General features: G+C 44.9%; 2 protein-coding genes across 4 annotated transcripts in view; both read right to left on the bottom strand.

The window, feature by feature from the left end:
• Positions 1-15,647, bottom strand: part of LOC120027534 (thrombospondin-3b-like) — a 39,644-nt gene extending 23,997 nt beyond the window's left edge. Inside the window, exons 1-4 of one of the 3 annotated variants that reach the window (XM_038972513.1) lie at positions 15,563-15,647; positions 11,951-12,157; positions 10,657-10,910; positions 2,624-2,726 (exon numbers count right to left, since the gene is read on the bottom strand). In XM_038972513.1, coding sequence (XP_038828441.1) covers positions 2,624-2,726; positions 10,657-10,910; positions 11,951-12,157; positions 15,563-15,647 — 649 coding nt within the window. Of the gene's footprint in view, positions 1-800; positions 822-2,623; positions 2,727-10,656; positions 10,911-11,950; positions 12,158-15,562 lie in introns of those variants that run through there. The other 2 variants (XM_038972514.1, XM_038972515.1) reach the window with 2 other exon arrangements.
• Positions 15,648-17,801: 2,154 nt separating this feature from the next.
• Positions 17,802-25,061, bottom strand: part of LOC120027119 (metaxin-1-like) — a 31,273-nt gene continuing 24,013 nt past the window's right edge. Inside the window, exons 4-8 of the mRNA XM_038971958.1 lie at positions 24,733-24,825; positions 19,868-20,050; positions 19,110-19,186; positions 18,842-18,999; positions 17,802-18,475 (exon numbers count right to left, since the gene is read on the bottom strand). Coding sequence (XP_038827886.1) covers positions 18,261-18,475; positions 18,842-18,999; positions 19,110-19,186; positions 19,868-20,050; positions 24,733-24,825 — 726 coding nt within the window. The 3' untranslated portion in view covers positions 17,802-18,260. The remainder of the gene's footprint in view (positions 18,476-18,841; positions 19,000-19,109; positions 19,187-19,867; positions 20,051-24,732; positions 24,826-25,061) is intronic.

Below are 25,061 nucleotides of genomic sequence, written 5' to 3'. Positions count from 1 at the left end.
ATGAAAGGCATGAGCTCTATTTGTTTTTCATCAGTCTATCATTCACAATTTGACAAACACTTGATAATGCCTTGAATTTCCCAGCGACAACCCCTTTGTGTGGCCGTAATTCCCCCCCAAAATATCCATGCCTTTTGTGGCCAGTGGCTGTTGTGCTCTTGGGCTGAATATAATAATTATAATTCCTGCTTGCTCCAAAGCACCTCTCACTCACATGGCTCTGTCACGGATCCCTCGGAACTTTCATTACGCACACCTGTCCCCTATTCCCACGGATTAGTACTTGTACAGTTGAAGTCGGAAGTTTACATACACTTAGGTTGGAGCCATTAAAACTCGATTTTCAACCACTCCACAAATTTCTTGTTAACAAACTATAGTTTTGGCAAGTCGGTTAGGACATCTACTTTGTGCATGACACAAGTAATTTTTCCAATAATTGTTTACAGACAGATTATTTCATTTATAATTCACTGTATCACAATTCCCGTGGGCCAGAAGTTTACATACACTAAGTTGACTGTGCCTTTAAACAGCTTGGAAAATTACAGAAAATAATGTCATGGCTTTAGAAGCTTCTGATAGGCTAATTGACATCATTTGAGTCAATTGGAGGTGGATGTATACCTGTGGATGTATTTCAAGGACTACCTTCAAACTCAGTGCCTCTTTGCTTGACATTATGGGAAAATCAAAAGAAATCAGCCAAGATCTCAGAAAAAAAATTGTAGACCTCCACAAGTCTGGTTCATCCCTGGGAGAAATTTCCAAACGCCTGAAGGTACCACGTTCATCTGTACAACCCTGTGTCTTGTATACGTGTTTGTTTGGTCTTCATCCCCGTGCCCTCACACGGCACGCCGTAACTTGGGGGCGTAATAAAAAACCCTATTACGCATTCCTGCGCCTGTCTCCCGAATCATTGTTACCAACGTGACAGGCTCTCCATCACGTGATCGGGTCTTTCTCACAGGCTACAAGTGAAGACCGATACATCGGGGATGCAACTGCGTGTGTCTTTATCCAATTCTGAGGCGCATACTGAAGATATTGAATGGTCCACATTTAATTTGTCAGCCAACTAGGTGAGTAGGCCTAACAAACAGCAAAAGCACTAGCCTATGTCAGTCTACTATCCCCCATGGTACAAATGTTGACCTATTCTGTGCGAGAAATAAATGTTCCAAACATAGTCTGGGACAGTTGTGGGATGCGATAGATCACAAATTAATACAACCACTAGCATCCAAAAACCCTTTTTTAAGCAATGAGGCTTACGCAACAGATAATAATGTTTAGCTTAAAATGTTGATAAACTATTAGGCTATTTCTTCACATTATAAGAGCAGCCATGCGCACACGGCAGTAGGCGATAAGCGCGAATGTTCCATTAACGGGAAAACACCATTATCAAAACTGACCGCACAAAGGATTATGCATGTAATGCTTTTATTATAGAGGTGCATTTTTAAACTTCAAACTCACGCACTGCGTATGTATGCTAGGTAGGCTCTACGCCTGTTGCAAAGCGGATTAATGTGCTTCATTTTAAGAAGTTATTTGGCCACTTTAGTTGTGATACAAACCTTACCAAAACATATAGGCCTATGGGCTAGGCTACATGAGTTGTGCGACTATGATTTGAAAAAGTCACAAAAAAAGGTATGTCTTCTTTCTTGTCATCATTATGCTGGTCATCATTCACAAGTGATAAGTGATAATAAACTCAGCAAAAAAAGAAACATCCTCTCACTGTCAACTGCGTTTATTTTCAGCAAACTTAACTTGTGTAAACATTTGTATGAACATAACAAGATTCAACAACAGACATAAACTGAACAAGTTCCACAGACATGTGACTAACAGAAATGGAATAATGTGTCCCTGAAAAAAGGGGACCATCACCCATGGTGAGACAAAACGGTGACAAAATGGTGAGACAAAGCAGCCAACAAGTGCTCAGCATATGTGGAAACTCCAGGTGAAGCTGTTTGAGAGAATGCCAAGAGTGCGCAAAGCTGTCATCAAGGCAAAGGGTGGCTACTTTGAAGAATCGAAAATCAAAAGTATATTTTGATTTGTTTAACACTTTTTTGGTTACTACATGATTCCATATGTGTTATTTCATAGTTTCGATGTCTTCACTATTATTCTACAATGTAGAAAATAGTAAAATAAAGAAAACCCTTGATTGAGTAGGTGTGTCCAAACTTTTGACTGGTACTGTATATTTGCATTTATGTCAGAGTGATTAGAGGGACAATTGAGTGGTGAGTACCAGGCAGTTAGCAAGTTTGGTAGGCTACTAATGACCATCAGCAGCATCAGAGCTTGGAGAAGCCTAATTACAAGTGGAATTTGACTGCCTTCATGACTCGTGACTGCCATTGTGGCGGTCATACGGTCCCCATAACAGCCCTAGTTGTCTCCTCCCCTTCATCTACACTGATTTAAGTAGATTTAAACAGGTGACATCAATAAGGGATCATAATATTCACCTGGATTCACCTGGTCAGTCTATGTCATAGAAAGATCAGCTTTTCTTAATGTTTTGTATACTCAGGGTAATAAATTAGTATGAGGATCGTTTGTATGTGTTTATGGTTGTATACAAAGATTTTACCTGAATTCTGAAAATTTGTATCCCCCTGAAACGGACAGTCGGTAAGGATTCCTGCTTTGGCTATGGAGCCACCCAAAGCCAGTTGCAAAGAGTCCACTGAGCCCTGAAACACGCACACACAAGCACAGTACAGTTAAATTAATGAACTCTCTCACACACACAAAGGGGCATGGTAAGTGGAAAATCATGCTAATTTGTATTCGGAGTAAACTGTCACTTTTAAATGAATGTCTAGGCCTAGGGCTATGATATGCAACTGACAACATGCAATGTTCCCTACAAAACTCCTCTGGGATTGCAGCTCCCCCAGGACTGCTGCGCTAAAGAAATACCAGCCCGTGCAGAGAAGTACAAAAAAATGTTTCCCCGTTAGTTAACACAATCAACATTTCCCTCTACTCAATTTTTCATAAAATCAATGTAATATTTGCCACTTTCAATGCAACGTGACAAGCATGAGCGGTTGCGAGTAGATTAACTTGTTGTGAGATCAAAGCGAGAGCTGCATGTAGCCACGTGTGCAGATTTATTCATCTTCTTTGCTAGTTATTGAGTTTAGGCTCATTTCTGGTCAGCATCTTTGAAAAACGAGTCAGGTAAAGAGCTTTTTTATGTCTTAAAGGGGCAGTGTTATATTTTGAGACAGGCTTGAATAAGCTAATAAGTAGCCAATAGGCAGAGGATACCATACATTTGTGTCTGATTCTTTGTAACAATAATAATGGTATGGGAATAATAATGCATTTTATTTTGTAAAGTGGTTTCTTGCATCAAACACAACACAACAACATTTTCTGGCACTTCCTTGTCTGAAGGACAAGTGGATAAACAGGTTAATGTTAATCCCTGCTGTCACGTTCCTGACCTGTTTTCTGTTGTTTTGTATGTGTTTAATTGGTCAGGGCGTGAGTTGGGGTGGGTAGTCTATGTTATGTGTTTTCTATGTTGGGTTAATGGTTTGCCTGGTATGGTTCTCAATTAGAGGCAGGTGTGTGTCGTTTCCTCTGATTGAGAGCCATATTAAGGTAGGTTGTTCTCACTGTTTGTTTGTGGGTGATTGTTCCTGTGTCTGTGTATACCACATGGGACTGTTTCGTTTGTTCGTTCGTTTTAGGTAGTCTGTTCCTGTTCGTGCGTTCTTCGTCTATATGTAAGTTCGTTTGTTTCAGGTCTGTTGCCTTCGTTTATTGTTTTGTAGTTTGTTCTAGTGTTTTGTCAGTGTTTTCGTCTTTCATTCAATAAATTAGTATGTATTCCTCACCTGCTGCGCCTTGGTCCGTTCATGCACCACAAGACGAACGTTACAGAATCACCCACCAAACCCGGATCAAGCAGCGGGTTAACGGGCAACAGCGACAGCAGCAGTGGTTCAAGGAGGAATGGACATGGGAGGAGATTCTGGACGGAGAAGGACCCTGGGCAGAGCCAGAGGAGTGTCGCCGCCCAAAAGCGGAGCTGGAGGCATCTAAAGCGGAGAGGCGGCATTATGAGGCGCTAGCAAGGCAGAGCGGCTGGAAGCCCGAGAGGCTCACCCAAACATTTCTTGGGGGGGGGCTAAAGGGTAGTGTGGCGAGGGCAGGTAGGAAACCTGCGCCCACTTCCCATGCTTACCGTGGAGAGCGAGAGTACGGGCAGACACCGTGTTACGCAGTAGAGCGCATGGTGTCTCCTGTACGTGTTCATAGCCCGGTGCGGGTTATTCCACCTCCCCGCACTAGCCGGGCTAGATTGAGCATTGAGCCAAGTGCCATGAAGCCGGCTCTACATATCTGGCCTCCAGTACGTCTCCTCGGGCCGGTGTACATGGCACCAGCCTTACGCATGGTGTCCCCGGTTCGCCAACACAGCCCAGTGCGGGTTATTCCACCTCCCCGCACTGGACGGGCTACGGGGAGCATTCAACCAGGTAAGGTTGGGCAGGCTCAGTGCTCAAGGGAGCCAGTACGCCTGCACGGTCCGGTATATCCGGCGCCACCTTCCCGCCCCAGCCCAGTACCTCCAGTTCCAGCACCCCGCACTCGCCTTATGGTGCGTGGCCCCAGCCCAGTACCACCAGTGCCTACACCACGCACCAGGCTTCCAGTGCGTCTCCAGAGCCCTGTTCCTCCTCCACGCACTCTCCCTGTGGTGCGTGTCTCCAGCCCAGTGCCTCCAGTTCCGGCACCACGCACCAAGCCTCCTGTGCGTCCTCAGAGCCCTGTACGCACTGTTCCTTCTCCCCGCACTCGCCCTGAGGTGCGTGCCCTCAGCCCGGTACCACCAGTGCCGGTACCACGCACCAGGCCTATAGTGCGCATCGAGAGTCCAGTGTGCCCTGTTCCTGCTCCCCGCACTAGCCTTGAGGTGCGTGTCTCCAGTCCGGTACCACCAGTTCCGGCACCACGCACCAGGCCTACTGTGCGCCTCAGCGGGTCAGAGTCGTCCGTCTGCCCAACGCCGCCTGCACTGCTCGTCTGTCCAGCGCCGTCTGAGCTGCCTGCACTGCTCGTCTGCTCAACGCCGCCTGCACTGCTCGTCTGTCCAGCGCCGTCTGAGCTGCCTGCCTGCCCAGCGCCGTCTGAACTGCCTGCGCTGCGCGTCTGCTCAACGCCGCCTGCACTGCTCGTCTGCCCAGCGCCGTCTGAGCCATCCGTCTGCCCAGCGCCGTCTGAGCCATCCGTCTGCCCAGCGCCGTCTGAGCCATCCGTCTGCCCAGCGCCGTCTGAGCCATCCGTCTGCCCAGCGCCGTCTGAGCCATCCGTCTGCCCAGCGCCATCTGAGTCATCCGTCTGCCACGAGCCATTAGAGCCGCCCGTCTGTCCCGAGCCATTAGAGCCGTCCGTCAGTCAGGAGCCGCTAGAGCCGTCCGTCAGTCAGGAGCCGCCAGAGCCGCAAGCCAGTCAGGAGCCGCCAGAGCCGCCAGCCAGTCAGGAGCCGCCAGAGCCGCCAGCCAGTCAGGAGCCGCCAGAGACGCCAGCCAGTCAGGAGCCGCCAGAGACGCCAGCCAGTCAGGAGCCGCCAGAGACGCCAGCCAGTCAGGAGCCGCCAGAGACGCCAGCCAGTCAGGAGCCGCCAGAGACGCCAGCCAGTCAGGAGCCGCCAGAGACGCCAGCCAGTCAGGAGCCGCCAGAGACGCCAGCCAGTCAGGAGCCGCCAGAGACGCCAGCCAGTCAGGAGCCGCCAGAGACGCCAGCCAGTCAGGAGCCGCCAGAGACGCCAGCCAGTCAGGAGCCGCCAGAGACGCCAGCCAGTCAGGAGCCGCCAGAGACGCCAGCCAGTCAGGAGCCGCCAGAGACGCCAGCCAGTCAGGAGCCGCCAGAGACGCCAGCCAGTCAGGAGCCGCCAGAGACGCCAGCCAGTCAGGAGCTGCCAGAGACGCCAGCCAGTCAGGAGCTGCCAGAGCCGCCAGACAGTCATGAGCTGCCCTCCAGTCATGAGCTGCCCTCCAGTCATGAGCTGCCCTCCAGTCATGAGCTGCCCTCCAGTCATGAGCTGCCCTCCAGTCATGAGCTGCCCTCCAGTCATGAGCTGCCCTCCAGTCCGGAGCTGCCCTCCAGTCCGGAGCTGCCACCCAGTCCGGAGCTGCCACCCAGTCCGGAGCTGCCACCCAGTCCGGAGCTGCCACCCAGTCCGGAGCTGCCACCCAGTCCGGAGCTGCCACCCAGTCCGGAGCGGCCACCCAGTCCGGAGCTGCCATTCAGTCCGGAGCTGCCATTCGTCCTGAGTTGTCCCTCTGTCCTGAGCTACCTCTTTGTCCTGAGCTACCTCTTTGTCCTGAGCTACCTCTCTGTCCTGAGTTGTCTCCTCTATTTTAGAGGGGCGTTGGTGAAGGTTCCTGGACCATGGTCGGGGGCGAGGGTCGCCACTCAAAGGACGCTAAGGAGGGGGACAAAGACAGTAGTGGAGTGGTGTCCTCGTCCACCGCCGGAGCCGCCACCGCGGACAGATGCCCACCCAGACCCTCCCCTTGAGTTTTAGGGGTGCGCCCGGAGTTCGCACCTTGAGGGGGGGGTTCTGTCACGTTCCTGACCTGTTTTCTGTTGTTTTGTATGTGTTTAATTGGTCAGGGCGTGAGTTGGGGTGGGTAGTCTATGTTATGTGTTTTCTATGTTGGGTTAATGGTTTGCCTGGTATGGTTCTCAATTAGAGGCAGGTGTGTGTCGTTTCCTCTGATTGAGAGCCATATTAAGGTAGGTTGTTCTCACTGTTTGTTTGTGGGTGATTGTTCCTGTGTCTGTGTATACCACATGGGACTGTTTCGTTTGTTCGTTCGTTTTAGGTAGTCTGTTCCTGTTCGTGCGTTCTTCGTCTATATGTAAGTTCGTTTGTTTCAGGTCTGTTGCCTTCGTTTATTGTTTTGTAGTTTGTTCTAGTGTTTTGTCAGTGTTTTCGTCTTTCATTCAATAAATTAGTATGTATTCCTCACCTGCTGCGCCTTGGTCCGTTCATGCACCACAAGACGAACGTTACACCTGCATTGTGTTGTAAAAAAGTCTCATGGAATGTAATTCTACATTGAATACCAAACATTGGCTGCTACTGTAGGCTGAATGCTAGAACTGCTATTTCCATGTAAATAATACTGTTTTTAATGGTAGGCCTACATTATGATCACTGTTAAAACTGTAACTTAAAGTGGGTACAATCTCAGTGTTCACAGTAAACGCACGCAGGAAGTTGCACAGAATATTCACAACATACAAGTTCGCGCTCAGTAGACCTGAAATTTGCTCAGTGCGAAAACAATTAGAGAGAACATTGACCCCCAGTCTTACTTACTTAGACATATTGAGGCACATGCTCTGGGTTGTGTTCATTGGGGCACACCGTAGCAAAAAATAATCAAAATGTTGTGCAACGGAAAGCGAAACACGTGTTTCTTATTGGACAAATTCTGATAGTACCTCCCAGTTTCACTCCCCTTCTGACCGTTTCCTTCTATTTTATGCCTAGTGAACATGACCCTGGTCAGTACCCGTGTACATCTGCATGCATGTCACCTGAGCGGTCCATTCAAGATAAGAGATACAAACTAGGAACAATAGCTGCAGTGTGCCCTCTCATTTTACATATTTCCTTCTACAATTTCCCCCCTCCTCCTTCCTGCTCTCTCTTTCATCCATCCTGACAGGGTGTGGCATCTATCAGTCAGATAGTCACACATGCAAACAGCACCACAGGGTTACAGATAACTACAGAGTTCTCCATATAAGCATCAGCATGAGCCATAGAAATGTAGCTGATAGATAGGATGTGCAGCTCTAGTCCATGTTATTCAATCTTTTTGATGAAAAGTTACTTATAAAATAGTAGACATTTGACAGTTCACTCAACTTACGTACGTACATACCCCAACCAGAAGCCATGGATTACAGGCAGCACTGAGCTAAAGCCTAGAGCTGCCACTTTCAAGGAGCTGGACTCTAACCCTGAACCTTACAAGAAATCCCGCTATTCCCTCCGATGAACCATCAAACAGGCAAAGCATCAATACAGGACTAAGATCGAGTCATACTACACCGGCTCTGACGTTCGTCAGATGTGGCATGGCTTGCAAACCATTACAGACTACAAAGGGAAGCACAGCCGAGAGCTGCCCAGTGAAACGAGCCTACCAGACGAGCTAAACTACTTCTATGCTCGCTTCGAGGCAAATAACTCTGAAACATGCATGAGAGTACCAGCTGTTCCGGAAGACTGTGTGATCACGCTCTGCGCCGCCGATGTGAGTAAGACCTTTAAACAGGTCAACATTCACAAGGCCGCAGGGCCAGACGGATTACCAGGACGGGTACTACGAGCATGCACTGACCAACTGGCAAGTATCTTCGCTGACATTTTCAACCTCTCCTTGTCCGAGTCTGTAATACCAACATGCTTTAAGCAGACCACTATAGTCCCTGTCTAAATGACTACCGACCCGTAGCACTCACGTCTGTAGCCATGAAGTGCTTTGAAAAACTGGTCATGGCTCACTACAACACCATCATCCCAGAAACCCTAGACCCACTCCAATTTGCATACCGCCCCAACGGATCCGCAGATGATGCAATCACTATTGCACTCCACACTGCTCTTTCTCACCTGGACAAAAGGAACACCTATGTGAGAATGCTATTCATTGACTACTGCTCAGCGTTAAACACTATAGTGCCCTCAAAGCTCATCAATAAGCTAAGGACCCTGGGACTAAACACCTCCCTCTGCAACTGGATCCTGGACTTCCTGACGGGCCGCCCCCAGGTGGTAAGGGTAGGTAACAACACATCCGCCACACTGATCCTCATCACAGGGGCCCCTCAGAGATGCGTGCTCAGTCCCCTCCTGTACTCGCTGTTCACTCACGACTCCAACACCATCATTAAATCTGCCGATGACACAACAGTGGCAGGCCTGATCACGGACAATGACGAGACAGCCTATAGGAAGGAGGTCAGAGACCTGGCCGTGTGGTGCCAGGACAACAACCTCTCTCTCAACGTGATCAAAACAAAGGATATGATTGTGGACTACAGGAAAAGAAGGACCGAGCACGCCCCCATTCTCATCGACGGGGCTGCAGTGGAGCAGGTTGAGAGCTTCAAGTTCCTTGGTGTCCACATCGCCAACAAACTAACATGGTCCAAGCACATCAAGACAGTCGTGAAAGGGCACGACAAAACCTATTCCCCCTCAGGAGACTGAAAAGATTTGGCATGGGTCCTCAGATCATCAAAAGGTTCTACAGCTGCACCATTGAGAGCATCCTGATTGGTTGCATCACTGCCTGGTATGGCAACTGCTCGGCCTCTGACCACAAGGCACTACAGAGGGTAGTGTGAACGGCCCAGTACATCACTGGGGTCAAGCTTCCTGCCATCCAGGACCTCTATACCAGGCGGTGTCAGAGGAAGGCCCTAAAATTTTTCGAAGACTCCAGCCACCCTAGTCATAGACTGTTCTCTCTGCTACCACACGGCAAGCAGTACCGGAGTGCCAAGTCTAGGTCCAAGAGGATTCTAAACAGCTTCTACCCCCAAGCCATAAGACTACTGAACATCTTGTCAAATGGCTACCCAGACTATTTGCAGTGCCCCCCCCCCCCCCCCCCCTTTTTACACCACTGCTACTCTCTGTTGTCATCTACGCATAGTCACTTTAATAACTCTACCTACATGTACATACTACCTCAGCTAACCAGTGCCCCCGCACATTGACTCTGTATCGGTACCCCCCTGTATATAATATTGCTAATGTTATTTTACTGCTGCTCTTTAATTACTTGTTACTTTTATCTCTTATTCTTATCCGTATTTTTTTTAAACTGCATTGTTGGTTAGGGGCTCGTAAGTAAGAATTTCACTGTAAGGTTTCAATGTACCTGTTGTTTTCATCGCATGTGACTAATAAAACTACTAAAAATGTTATTTGATAACTAATATCTACGACATCTTAATAGCCATGCAAAATCTAGGTAATTTGCTTAAGTGGCATAGATGTCAGTTGTGGATAGAAGATTAGGCATGTAAAACAACCATACATGAGCAACACTATTAAAATGAAGAATTCATTGTGGTCAGGCTGGGTTTGTGTTTCATGTACTGTATGGCCTAATTACCTAATTAGGTGATTTGTATGGGGACCTGGAATACTCCCTGTATTTGCTTTGGTCTTATAAAAGCTTATCTGTCAGACTCCTGCCAACTACATACAAGTAGTGTAGTACAAATTATTGAGTTAGGAAGTATGATTAGAGACTTTGAGTCTGAGAGCATGCTCTAAAATGTGCTCTGAATAAATAGAGGTAGACTAAGCAATATTACATCATAATTTTGCAGCCCTGCCACCTTCTGCTTCACAAAAACCATTAGCTCTTCCCAATTTTTGCACTCCCTTGAGGCACACGTGCACACATTGGGAAGACTCAATTGTGGAAGCCATAGAGCAGATTTAAATGTTGTTGTTGATTTCTGTAAGCAGGATGCCCCACTGTGTATGATGATATCTTATTGCTAAGTCTACCTTTAACTTCAGTCTAGGTCTGTTCGGAACTTATTAAAGTTGTGTTTCATCACCTGTAGCCTGGCATAGGCCTTCTGCCCGTTGCGTATCTCCACAGACTCTGCCTCGGCTGGGAGCTGGACCATGGATGGCAGGACTTGTGCTGAGTCAGCCAATCGGCAGTTGACATAGAGTTCCATGTGGAGGTGGTTTCGTTGGAGCCCACCCACACGGAGGATGAGTGACTGGGTGAGTCCATCGGAGAGGCCGGGGTTCTGGAGGTTCACTGTGTGGAGTTTACCATCCTCGCGTACGTAGCGCACCAGAACTGAGAAACAGAGAGGATTCTAAGATCAGGTCATCTCTTGTCTCACAGATCTACGTAAACATAACTGGTACCATAGAATCTGTCGGGAAGGAATGGGATGTGTTGGATAACGAGCAGCAGTAGTTCCTGTGTTTGGATTTTTCATCACTGGACAAATCTCAATTTCATAGGTGTTAGCATCTTTCAAATTACAGAAGGGAAGGGGACATTCAGTCCATAGCCCGCAATCTCTCTTGGACAGATTCTCGTGGAAAGATGAAACGGCGATAATCTAGTAGTTCCTGGTTTGGAGTTTTAGACGTTGATTATTTGAACAAATCAGGTTTGGAAGAAGTCAGTGCTTAAACTGGCGGGGTGATTTTCAAGCCTGTGTACGTACGGATGATAAACGCTTTCCACTAGATTCCACAGCCAGAATTGTCTCTATGATAAAAATTCATACAAATAAAATAAAAAACGTTTTTGCCCAAGATAAACACAAGTGAAATTAGCGGAAGGGAGGGGTTTAGCCAAGAGTTTCCATTTGCGAGGGAGAAGACTTCGCTTCGTAAGGTAATCACAATTGTTAATGGCATTACCCCAGAAAGTAAAACAGGACATTCCACACTTTCAGGGGAGAATTTTACTTCTAGGTAACCGAGATTAACTTGCCTGTAATTTAGCAAAGAGAGGTGGAGATCCTCGTTCCGGTTCCGCTCCTCGTTGTAGCATCTCTTAATCCCTTCTCTTAAAATGTACTGTATGTACCCAGAACATAGAGATCAGGCAACCCTGAGCATCATTGAAGCTAGCATACATACTGTAGAACAGTTTGTAGAACGAGAGCTCCATATGAAAAAACAACATACACAACATTCATTGTTTTGCAACTATCTTAGACGTATGGGTGTAGGGGCTAGGGGTCGATTGGGGAATCCCACTATTGGGATTGGGTGATTGTGTCTTAGTTATAGGCCATGAAGAGAATCAATTTAGGCTACACCAAAATATCTATCTACCACACTTCCCTCCCTATCCCCTCTACTGACAGTACACCCTACCTTTGTTGACCTTGCCCATGAGGGCCACCTCCAGGTACTTCCTGTTGTCGCCTTTGTTGTAGACTCCCAACAGCACTCCTCCCAGTTTGGGTGGCAGACGAAGAGTTGACACCAGGTAAAGGTCCGACACGAAGCCCAGAGCCCCCGACATCTTTCCCACCGCGGACGCACTCTGCCTGGCATCGTGCAGCTCCAGCATGTCAATCACTGAAAAATGGAGGGGTGGTGGTGAATTAGATGGGTCCAGTTTGAATACTTTGGAAATGCCTCCTTAAAGTGTGCACGTGTGTAGGGTGTGAAAGGGAGGAGGGATGGATAGTGATGGAGAGGGTAGAGAAAGAGGGATATTGCAATAGAGAAAATAGGCATACACAAAAGAAAGAATGGCAAACAGATGACACAAAAAAGGAGATATCGGATGGAGTATGAGTGAAAGAGAAAAGATGAATGAATAGACAAATGGGGGATTCATCCTTTTTGCGTTTACTGCCACTTTGGAGGGTTTATTGAGAATTTATAAGCCAGACACAAACTCAACGCCTCTTCTTCTTTCTGTTCTGCCACAAAATAAACACTATCACTGAAAAGACCAGCCTTTGCTGTCACTGTTGGTGGCAGAATTTATGTCTGTCATTAAACTTGGTGCTGCTGGAATCTTTTCTTTATGAGACGTCTCTCCATTTATGGTGAATTTCGGTGGTGTTATAATGGTAAGTTATTGGCCATGGTTGGCAATGGCGACTGACGTGGGGCTGCAATATACAGTATGTTCCTTCGCTTAAAAAAAACGGTTTCTTATATTTGTCTATGAAGATATTGGAAAACTTTGAGAGGTTGGAAATACTGTAGGGAGAAAAACATGGAGTGCAGATGACAGGAAAAGTCTTAAAATGCTTGTAACCATCATAAGTTGCAAATGTGTGCAGCAACAGAACGCAGACAAAAAATGTCATGTGTAACATTCTCAACTGTTGTAACAAGTATGTTCAAGGCCTAGTTAAGAGTTCATTTATCCTATGAGCGTTTTGCTTGACCTGCCGTCCAGGTGAGTGAGTGAGAGAAAGAGAGAGACGAGAGAGATGACAGACGTTTCAGATTAGACATACCAGCCTCTCTCTAATCGTTCTCGTGTCTCCCTAGTGGCTGCCCATTCAGCAATCTGACTAAAGCCAGACATCAGGGGTGCCTCTAACCACCAATTCTCCCCTTGCAGACGCCCGTCTCTGTATACCTTCCTCCCTTATAATACAAGCCCAGGATTTGTTCAGTCTGAATTATGTTGAATATAGACCTGGACCTAATGTGTGACCAACTGCATCCGAACCCAGTTCTCTTGCACGCCAGAAGATTAGCCAACTCAGCTAAAACCTTCATGTGTCAGGCAGTTACAGTACTCATCTCTTCATGGTTTACCAAATCACCCGTAAGTAATGAACGTAATGCCTAGGCTTTAGCTTAGCGGGTTAATACAGTATTGTGGTGTGCAGGAGACCCGGGTTCAAACCAATAATGTATATAAACCCAGGATTGCTGATGCTATGTATTGGCCAATGAGAGGATTTGAAGCAACCGGTTGGCAATATTGGCAGTTTTGGCACCCCTCAGAAGAAGCAGTCCTCGATAGGAATGAATGGAATTCTACAGTATTTCATTTAAATGTTTCAAGAACAAAATTACATGTATTTCAGTATTTTTTTGTGGTAGTGGGGGCAGTAACATAAAAAAAATGCAAAAAATTGTACTTTAAGGATTTATTTTATGTTTAGCTCACATATAATTTAAAAGTATGCATTAAGATGTATGTAATATAATAAATATAGCAAAAATAAATGTAGACATTAATAAATGCATTTGTATGGCTTCCAAAATATTTTTTACAGTGGTGGTGGAGTGCCATGTTGGATGCTTGAAAACAGCGCCCCCTGTCAGTCATAGAGTGTATATATAAATCATTGGTTGAACCCAGTTGGTCACATCAGCACCCCAGGCATTCCATGGCATCTTATTCCATTGTCACACAATGCTAACTCCTCTTGTTGGTCACCTTTGCTTTCAATCAATTTTTCTCACTCTCTACCTTGGTCTCCACCCCATCTCAACTGCTGCGTTGCTTGTTGGTTAGTTCTACTTGGTCTCCTTTGTATTTTCTTTGATGATCTTCCTCCAAGTCCTTACCATCTCACACTCATTCTCTCTTCAGTCTTCTCCCATTCTCTCTCACTTCAGATATTCCCTCTGACACATGGCTGAAAGTCAAAGCTGCAAGAATTGAAGGGGGTAGAGCTCAACATCATTGGAAGTCCCGTGAGTCTGTCCTGGCTTGCAAAAACAAGGCTATCTGCATTTGATATCGCCCTTAACAAAGTTCTTTCTTTTTTTTATCACCCTCCACTGTTTGATCGAATCCGAAAGGTCTCCTTCTGGACACCCTCTTCTTTCCTCTATCCCCAACTTTCAGAACACTCTATTAAATCACTTGTAAACTTGGGATGGGCTTGTTCAGTAGACCAGAACACTGACCACAGCAGATAGAAATGCACCGTATAGAACAGATTCCCAATTGTATAGGTGACGAGTGAGTCCAGTCTATATAATTTCTATCTGCACCATTCTGAATGTTCAGTCCCACTTAAAGCAGCCCTAGTGAATGAAAAGTCAGAGCAGCAAAGAATTTGTGAGGTGATCCTTCTCTTTAAAGGGACTGTTGTATGGGCCAGTAACCATTAGTAATCTGTGTAATGGACAGGTGTAATTAGAATCTCTCTTTCTCGCTCTCCCTAAGTTGTAGTTGACATGCCTTGAGCTGACAGCCATTCGACCGCTGCACCATCGTTGTGGGCATGTTCCTGTGAAAACCTATTGATGCCCATCATCTGTTTGGCCCCATTGCACAATATGGTTCAGCAAACACCTTCATCTGGGAGGCGGACCCATCAGTGAGTGTTCATTGTTTCACTGGTTGAATCTTATTACTATCTTAAACTGCATTTAGCAGGACATCTGGTCATCTCTATCGTATAGAGACTGCAGCCATTGTATCCAGAATTAAGAAGGAAAAGAGTAGGCTAGAGATGTTTACCGTTTCAAGTTTAGGAGCTCTTTATAAAGTAAATGTATGCTTAATATGTAATTTATTATTCTGATGGCATTGCAATGTAATGATAGAGATTATGTAATACGCAGCCACAAATATAAGGAAATTAGAAGGGGGGATTCTGGCAGGGGGAAATTTTCGGCACAACACGCAACAACAACAAAAAAAGTCCTTCAATTTGCATGACCTCAAATGTTGAAGAGGTGGTGGGCGATGGCAAGCATTCCACAAGAGCGCACATTTCGCGTTTGCCACATAAGTGTCTATTTGGTCTATTTTTAATACACTCGAGTCTATAGTGGTTAAATTGAACATAGCCTAATCAGAATGCCTCAACACCGCGAAAGTGAATTTGATAGGAATTACCATAATAATCATTAACCTTTTTACTATTTTACATATAAGTTGTGGCATACAGCCAGTGAACGATGCAGTGGCTTCACTTACAATGCAAGTTTACAAGTTTTACTAACATCAGAATACTATTTTGTCAAATCATGGGTTATAGTTTTCATTACCTTGCATTTCTGAAGCCCTGGTCAAGCCCAAGAGAACCGCCGCGCTCGCAAGCAGCAAACTTAGCACAAACCTCACCATATCCATCCTCAAGGCACAAGGTTAATAAGCGTTACCTAAATAATATAATGTATAACTTTTCAACTGTGACTACACCGAAGTAACGAAACGTGAGTGGGAGTGTGTGAAGAACACTCCTCGACAGGCACGCTGACCAGCGCGGGTGGAGTTGTCAAGGAGTTTAGGCTCGCACAGTCGCGCTCTCCACGCAGGTCAGCGGGTCTCGCTCGTGATCCGCGCAGCTTGGGGGTGTGCTGCGCCGAACACTTTCCTCATCTCCCAAATGAGAAACATGAGCTGGTCTGCGAAATACTACAGACAGTGAACATGGCAATTGCCTCTGTGCGCTCCCTGTCTCCAGCTTGCATACTGATAAACTGAAAATTATTCAAACGAAATGAAAAACAAATATCACTTCTTACTGTACATGAATTGCAATCACACAATTAATGTTTAATTTTGGTGCAATGATTCCGTTTCATTTGTGTGCATACAAACGATTTGCTTAATTGAGAGCTGGTAAATAAGGGATATTCATTTAATAATAGCACCATTTTATTAAAAAGCATCCCACAGGATCTAATTGACAATCCTACTAGACCAGGTCCAAACAGACAAATTTGACAACATTTGGAATGACCTGCCAGAAGCTTTGAGAATTATCTTATGTATTTATGAAAACTTGTTTTTTGGTTCAAGTACCACTGCTGAGATTATGTCATGGCTCTGGGCTTTTGCCTTCAAGTTATAGTTTTCTTTCTTTTCTGAAATAATGTGGTTGTAGATTGATTATTGAGATTGTTTAAACTAAAGTACAATTAGTGTGATTTCATCCATATGTTGTGTCTCTTTGGCAATGTTTTGGCCTACATTGTACACAATGACAACACACAGGTCGAAAGATTAATGCGGAGACAAAACATATGGTGAAAATAATATCTCCCTCCTTGTAGTAGTTGCCTGAAGTGTAGCTCATAGAACACACAAACATTGTCAGTAGGAGCCATTTTTCAGCATATTATTGAGTGTACTGTATGTATTTCACTGTTTATATGCTTCAGTTCAACCTCAGCATAAGAACCAGGGCGTGTTCAGGAGGGTGTAACATAACATAATATTCAGATAGAAATGCTTTTTGGAGACAATATATACCTTACAAAAATATAAAACACAGCATGCAACAATTTCAAAGATTTTTACAGTTACAGTTCATATGAGGAAATCAGTCAATTTAAATGAATTCACTAGGACCTAAATCTATAGATTTCACATGACTGGGAATACAGATATAATACATATATATATATCTGTTGGTCACAGATACCTTTAAAAAAAAATGGGCCTAAGGATCTCATCACTGTATTTCTGTGCATTCAAATTGCCATTGAGAAAATGCAATTGTGTTCGTTGTCCATAGCTTAGCCTGCCCATATCCTAACCCCACTGCCACCATGGGGTACCTGGTACACGACGTTGACATCAGCAAACCGCTCGCCCACACAACGTCATACTATCTGCCCAGTACAGTTGAAACCAGGATTCATTTGTGAAGAGCCTACTTCTCCATAGGCCATCAAAGGTGAGCATTTGCCTGCTGAAGTCGGCTTCGACACTGAACTGCAGTCAGGTCAAGACCCTGGTGAGGACGACGAGCACGCAGATGAGCTTCCCTGAGATGGTTTCTGACAGTTTGTGCAGAAATTCTTCAGTTTTGCAAACCCCCAGTTTCATCAGCTGTCTAATGAAGCCCTTTTGTGGGGAAAAACAACATTCGGATTGGCTGGGCTATGCCCTCCCAGGCCCACCCATGGCTGTGCCCCTTCCCAGTCATTTGAAATCATAGATTAGGCACTAATCAATTTATTTAAGTTGACTGATTTCTTTATATGAACTGTAACTCAGTAAAATCTTTGAAATTGTTTCATGTTGTGTTTATTTTTGTTCAGTGTATAAATGTGTTTTTTTTCCTGTTGTGACAGAAACCTTCTCTGTGTAAACCTAAAGTCTGTCTCCTTCCCCTTCTTGGAAAGATCAAGCAATTTAAATAACAACTTCCAGTTAATATATCTGCTGTACAGTATAATTCTGTCTATGTTTTCCATTGTGATTTTAGGGGTAGGGTAACATATTTGAAGCTTGGAGAAACTGGAATGTTGGCAAACATACAACAAACACCTTGTGACAGATGGTTCAGCATTTTTACTTTTAATGACCTGAAATCAAGTCAAAATTCTGTTTGTGTAAGTGAAAACTGACAAAACATTTCAGAAAGTGGCTCAACCCTTATAACCTCTACCTGAAAGAAAGAAACCTGAAAAAAAGGAAAGGCATACCATTCTTGAATTAAATTAAAGCGTTCTTGAAGATTCTGAGACAAGAAAAGGTATGCCTTCCTGGGATGTCGAGAAAACAAAAATCAAGCACCAAAAACAGAAACTGCATAACTAGGCATGTTTGTGGATGCCTAGAAGTGATTTGAACTGACAGAGGATTATCGTGCATTGTGGGAGATTGAGATTTTTGAGGAACGTAATTCCTGTCCCTCTATTCTCCGTCAATATGCACAGAATAAGTCAGAGAGCGTCCATTTTCCCCTCACAGCACCTCCTTCTACCTGGTCCTACACCGAGACAGTACTGCTCATTCCTCTTCCTCTTCCTCGCCTCCCTCTTCGATGTGGCCGTGTCCCACTAGCGCTGCCTGCGGTCGGATGTGCTGGATGCTGACGATCCCCATCAAAATGGCGTAGCCCAGCATCGAGCCCATGGCGAACAGGACCGACAGGATCTGCTTGCGTCGTTTATGGGGCTCGTCACTACTGTCCGAATGGACTGACACCTTGCGAATGGGTGGCTCTAAAACAGAAGAAAAAACAGGATGAGAGTCAAAGAGCAGAAAGCATGTCTCTGCACACAGTGGATCTAACATTTTAGCAATAGATTCTCAATACAGTTAGAGTTTTCAGTGTTTTGGAATTGAGTATCAGACTGCTAGACTAGGCACTCAAGATCAGCATTTTTAAACTCTGGTTCTCGAGTATCCCAAACAGTACAACTTTTTTGTTGTAGCCACGGACAAGCACACCTGAATCAACCAGTCAACCAATCATCCACTTGACTATTTGAATCAGGTGTGTTTGTCCTGTGCTACAACAAATGTGTGTACGGTTGGGGGTACTGCTCGAGGACCGGAGTTGAGAAATAATACTCCAGGGAACTTACCTCCGCCCTCTGAGGGGAAATAGAGGATGAGGATGTTGGTGCAGTAGTGCCGCAGGTTGTCCAGGGAGTTGAGGTGTTGCTGGAGTTTCCCATTGGGCAGCTTCACCTTCAGCAGGGGGGCTAGGTGACCAAACACATAGGCATCCAAAGAGGATGGGCTGTGGAGACAATCCACAAATGGCAGTATACACACACTCATATGAAAGACAGTGTGGCAAACGTGTTATACATGCAATTTGTTTGCAGTTTGCACACAGCAGCCACTTACGAATCCCCGAAGAAGAACTTGTGTGAGCCCAGCCGTTGAGAGAGCAGGGTCATGCACTCTAGCGCATCATGGTAGAGCTGTGGAGAAGATGCAAAGCCCCCAGACAAGCATCAGCATGGACACAGAGGCATTCACAGCCTGAACAGCTGTATCTGCATTCATGAAAAAGATAGTCAGCGAGCAAGTGCACATGGGGCTTATTTATGAACCATCCTTCAACGAAGCCAGAACATTGTTGTGTGCACAGTTAAACCAGGGATGGGCAACTCTGCCAAGGACCGGAGTTGCCCATCCAGAGTTAGAGTCAATAAAGTATAGCATAAAAAAACAATACCCCCTTTACCATGGAGATAAACCGCCTGACCCAATTACCATGTGTTGTGAAAACAGACTGTTTTGGCTTCTTGGGATTGCTATGAACTACCCTCTCCATGTCAGTGTACCAAAGAGCCAATTCAAGGTCCTCTCTCTAGTAATAGCTAGCTGCCATTTTTAATGATAATAGTCCTTCCATAGACTTGACCGTATAACCCCTAATTTATGCCCTGCGGTGATACTCGTTTTTCACCTCCTTCTCAAGACCCTCTCATCACTCCCCTCCATCTCTTCATTCTCACCGTCTGAATAAACTCTTTGTTCCTCTCTTCTGCATCACCCTCTTCTTCACCTTCTACCTCATCCCTCCACCTGCTACTGGCCCATTTGCAGAATCCCATTGTGTCAATTCACACAATTCACCCTCAACCGTTCCTCCTCACCTCCTTCTCCAGCTGCTCCCCAGGCTCCAGTGTGGGGTCTCCCCTCACCAGCCTCAGCCTTTCCAGTTGCTGGTTGTGAATGCGGTTGGGCAGCAGGAAGTTGAGTGGGAAGGGGATGTTCTCGGCGTACCAGCGCCGTGTCACGTCCACATAGTTTTTTGAGTCCACCCACTGTGTGTAGATCTGAGGAGGGAGATGGAGAGAGACAGAGAAAGGCAGGGACAGACACATAGAGTGGCTTCAGAAAGTATTCATACCCCTGGACTTTTTTAGCCTGAATTTAAAATATAATTTTTTTGTTACTGGCCTACACACAATAACCCATAATGTCAAAGTAAAATCAATTAAAATACATTTTTAAAAAATTAAACAAATTATCTAACAATGAAAAGCTGAAACATCTTGAGTCAATAAGTATTCAACCCCTTTCTTATGGCAAGCCTAAATAAGTTCAGGAGTAAAAATGTGATTAACAAGTCACATAATAAGTTGCATGGACTCACTCTGTGCAATAATAGTGTTTAACATGATTTGTGAATGACTACCTCATCTCTGTACACCACACATACAATTATCATCACTCAGTTGAGCAGTGAATTTCAAACACAGATTCAACCACAAAGACCAGGAAGGTTTTCCAATGCCTCACAAAGAAGGACACCTATTGGTAGATGGGTACAAATAAAAAAAGCAAACATTGAACATCCCTTTGAGCATGGTGAAGTAATTTATGATAGTTTGGATGGTGTATCAATACACCCAGTCTCTACGAAGATATAGGCGTTCTTCCTACCACAGTTTAATGGCTGTGATAGGATGGAACAACAACATTGTAGTTACTCCACAATACTAACCTAATTGATTGAGTGAAAAGGAGAAATTTGTTTTCTGTACAGGCTATCTCAAAACATGCATCTTGTTTTCAACAAGGCACTAAAGTAATAGTGCAAAAAAAATGTGGAAAAGGATTTCACTTTTTGTCCTGAATACAAAGTGTTATGTTTGGGGCAAATCCAATAAAACACATTGCTGATTACCACTTTCCATATTTTCAAGCATAGTGGTGGCTGGATCATGTTATGGTTATGCTTGTAATCGTTAAGGACCGGGGAGTTTTTCAGGATAAAAAAAGAAATGTAATGGAGCTGAGCACAGGAAAAATCCTTGAGTAGAACCTGGTTAAGTCTGCTTTCCACCAGACACTCGGAGATGAATTCACCTTTCAGCAGTACAATAACCTAAAACACAAGGCCAAAACTACACTGGAGTTGCTTACCAAGAAGACATGATCAACAACCAATTTGATAGAACTTAAAGAATTTAGAATATAATAAAAATGGGCAAATGTTGTACAATTCAGGTGTGCAAAGCTCTTAGAGACTTACCCAGAAAGACTTACAGCTTTAATCACTGCCAAAGGTGTAACATGTATTGACTCAGGAGTGTGAATATTTATGTAAAAGGAGATACTTTTGTATATATAGTGTATGTGGACACCCCTTTAAGTAATGGATTTGGTTATTTCAGCCACACCTGTTGCTGACAGGTCAATCAAATTGAGCACACCGCCATGCAATCTCCATAGACAAACACAGGCAGTAGAATGGCCTTACTAAAGATCTCAGTGACTTTCAACATGGCACTGTCATAGGATGCCACCTTTCCAACAAGTCAGTTTGTCAAAATGTATTCCCTGCTAGAGCTCCCCGGTCAACTATAAGTGCTGTTATTGTGAATTGGAAACATCTAGGAGCAACAACACCTCAGCCACGAAATGGTAGGCCACACAAGCTCACAGAATGAGCGAGTAAAACTTGTCTGTCCTTGGTTGAAACACTAACTAGCGAGTTCGAAACTGCCTCTGGAAGCATCATCAGTACAATAATTGTTGGTTGGAAGCTTTATGAAATTGGTTTCTATGGCCGAACAGCCACACACAAGCCTAAGATCACTATGTGCAACGCCAAGCGTCGGCTGGAGTGGTGTAAAGCTCTTCGCCATTGGACTCTGGAGCAGTGGAAACGCGTTCTCTGGAGTGATGAATAACGCTTCACCATCTGGCAGTCTGACGGTCAAATATGGGTTTAACGGATGCCAGGAGAACACTACCTGCCCGAATGCAAAGTGCCAACTGTAAAGTTTGGTGGAGGAGGAATAATGGTCTGAGGTTGTTTTTCATGGTTTGTGCCAGTGAAGGGAAATCTTAAAGCTACAGCATACAATGACATTCTAGACGATTCTGTGATTTGTGGCAACAGTTTAGGGAAGGCCTTGTGCACAAAGCCATGTCCATACAGAAATGGTTTGTCAAACATCTTTGGGATTAATTGGAACGCAAACTGCGTGCCAGGCCTAATTGCCCAACCTCACTAATGCTTGTGGCTGAATGGATGCAAGTCCCCGCAGCAATGTTCCAACATCTAGTGGAAAGCCTTCCCAGAAGAGTGGAGGCTGTTATGGCAGCAAAAAGGGGCACCAACTCCATATTAATGCCCATGATTTTCAAATTAGGATGTTCGATAAACAGGTGTCCACATACTTTTGGTCATGTAGTGCATTTCAATTTCAATAAATTTGCAAACGTTTCTAAAAACATGTTTTCATTGTCATTATGGGGTACTGTGTGTAGAAAAAAATGTATTTAATCAATTTTGAATTCAGGCTGTAACAACAAAATGTGGAATAAGTCAAGGGGGTATGAAAACTTTCTGAAGGCACTGTAAATGGATGGAGGAGAACAGAAGAGGCAGGTACCATAGATTGCGACCATTATGTACTGCTAGAGCAACTACAACAAATGATCAAAGGCACGTTATAGATCCAACACACAACAATGAAGATCAAATGCACCTTTTTTCAAAACACACCTGTGATCTTTTCAAGGTGGAGAAACGTGCGTGTTCCACAGTAGTTCCTACCCTGTCAACACCATAGGTTATCAAACGGTCAACTCCCAATACCAGACAGAATTAATAGAACAGGACCACCCTGACTTTCCAATATGGGAAACAGTTGATCCTATTGTTGAAAATAGTATCAATGGCTAGGACTCCATTTTTGAATTTGATGACATAATTCATGCGATTTAACCAGGGGCACAACGGCATTTAACCTGACCATCTTGGGGTGCCATTTTCCTAATAGTAAGGCCACACTGCTGCTCTATTCCCAGGGGCTCAGTGCAGATGCAAGGGGTCACCCCAGGTATGGTCAAACGTACTTGAGACTCTTCCGCTTGTTTCCAGACGCATCTCCTTCCCCTCAGAGACAACGTCTGTCGACTGTTTCATGATCACCTTTTTTTACACAGGAAGCCAGACACTTTTATACAGGAAATGCAGCCCAGGTTGGGCACAGTAAACTTATGAGGATTCTCCGCAGGGCCCAAACAGTAAACACAGGCAAGCCTGTCTTGCTCAATCACTGTCCCTGAGCCATGTTCCAATGTCCATATTAGCCTACTACTAAGAATACATGCCCAATACATTGCTGCACACTAAGTGGTATGCTAGAATGAAAATTGGTACATTACCATAGAGCTGGGTACTATCGCTGCTAATCAATGCTCAATTAAGCTTCAAAAGCTTTGACGATGAATGCCTACTTTCCCTTCAACATTAAGCTGAGTAGAAATCTATTATTTCATAGTTCTAAAGCATATTTCACTAACTTACTTTTCATGTAATATTAAGAGAGCAATTGCATTACCAAGACAAAAACCTGGCATTTAACCTTGCCCACTGAAGGTCATGCCAGGCGAAAGCATTTAAAAAAAGGTGATATTGATTAGGAGTGGGTCACATGCTGATAACACCGCTCGCGTCGCAAAATAAATGTACACATACATGTTATTCAAATCATTGCACCCACACTGCTCGCGCATGCCAACAAGTGTCTGCGTTGCCAGGCGCTAAAATAGAAGTCAGTTCTATTTGTGACGCTGAGCGTGGTGCAAGTTCTGCCTCTCCCATCTCCTCATTGGATTATAGACGCAGATACCCACGTGCCATCTCCTCATTGGTTATACCCACATGGGTGATTGAAAGACGAATTGAGGTCGGTCGTCGTGGTGGTAATACTATGAAAGTTAGATGCCAATCGCCATATAAAGTCCAAAGAAGAAAAAGCCTGGAAGGAGGAGCGATGACTAGAAACGATTTGGTTGACTGTTTTATGTGTGGATTAATTGTCGGAGGACCTTATGCATTTCAGGTAAAATAACAACTCAACGTTTATATCCCAGGTCAAATTAGCTAGCAACAGCAAGCTAGGTAAATAGGACAAATTAGCTAGCAACTGCAAGCTAGCTAACTAAATTGCCATATATGTTTAATGCTTTTCGACCTGTCTCCAAATTAATATAATTGGTTCAGAGTTTGTTTTGATATTTCAACCTGCGTGTCGTGATCGCGTTTGGTGTGGGGGGGACAAAATCAATTTGCGCACGATGGCGGGTGGACGAACACACGCGCCCGGTTTGGGTATGGTGTCAGACAGAATTTATTTCCCCTTTTCAATGACTTGCAAGCATTCCTGAATCCACAGGGGTAACTCCAACTCCTCCCCCTGGCACAGACTGAACGAGCCAAGACCTTTGATATTGTTTGGATCATCATCAACCACCATAGAAAGTCAATAATGGGAATGTTAAGATGTGGATATGGTTATTTGTGAGTGTGTGTGTGTGTGTGTGTTGACCCCATGCCCCTGTTTTACCCTGATCTGCTAAACCATATCTACCCTTTACCCCTCTTCTCATCTCACTTTCCCTTTCTATGTTCTATGTATGTGAAGAGAGAAAAACAAACTGTCATCTCTTTCCTCCGGCCTTCCCTCGCCCTCTCCACATGCAGACGTTATCTCACCAATGCGGGCAGCAGTTTCTCCTCCAGTAGTGACACAAAGGCCAGAGTGTCCGCCCCTTCCTTGGCTGAGAGGTCATAGTCAGCGTTGTATTTCTGAAAGACAAGGACAGTCAGTCACTTAGTTTAGATATGGGATATCAGGTCCTAGATGAGAGTATGGATGCCGTTACAAAATAGTCAATAGAATTCACCAGGAAAAAAGGCTGTCATAGCAAAGGTTCTGGTGAAAAGGCCTTTACAAAGCACAGAGAGGAATCTATACTGAACTAAAACATAAACGCAACATGTAAAGTGTTGGTCTCATGTTTCATGAGCTGAAATGAAAGAAC

The sequence above is a fragment of the Salvelinus namaycush genome, chromosome 32 (assembly GCF_016432855.1).
Source record: "Salvelinus namaycush isolate Seneca chromosome 32, SaNama_1.0, whole genome shotgun sequence".
In the NCBI taxonomy this organism is placed as follows: Eukaryota; Metazoa; Chordata; class Actinopteri; order Salmoniformes; family Salmonidae; genus Salvelinus; species Salvelinus namaycush.
The sequence above is the reverse complement of the archived record's forward strand: the minus strand, read 5'-3'. Positions and strand labels throughout refer to the sequence as shown.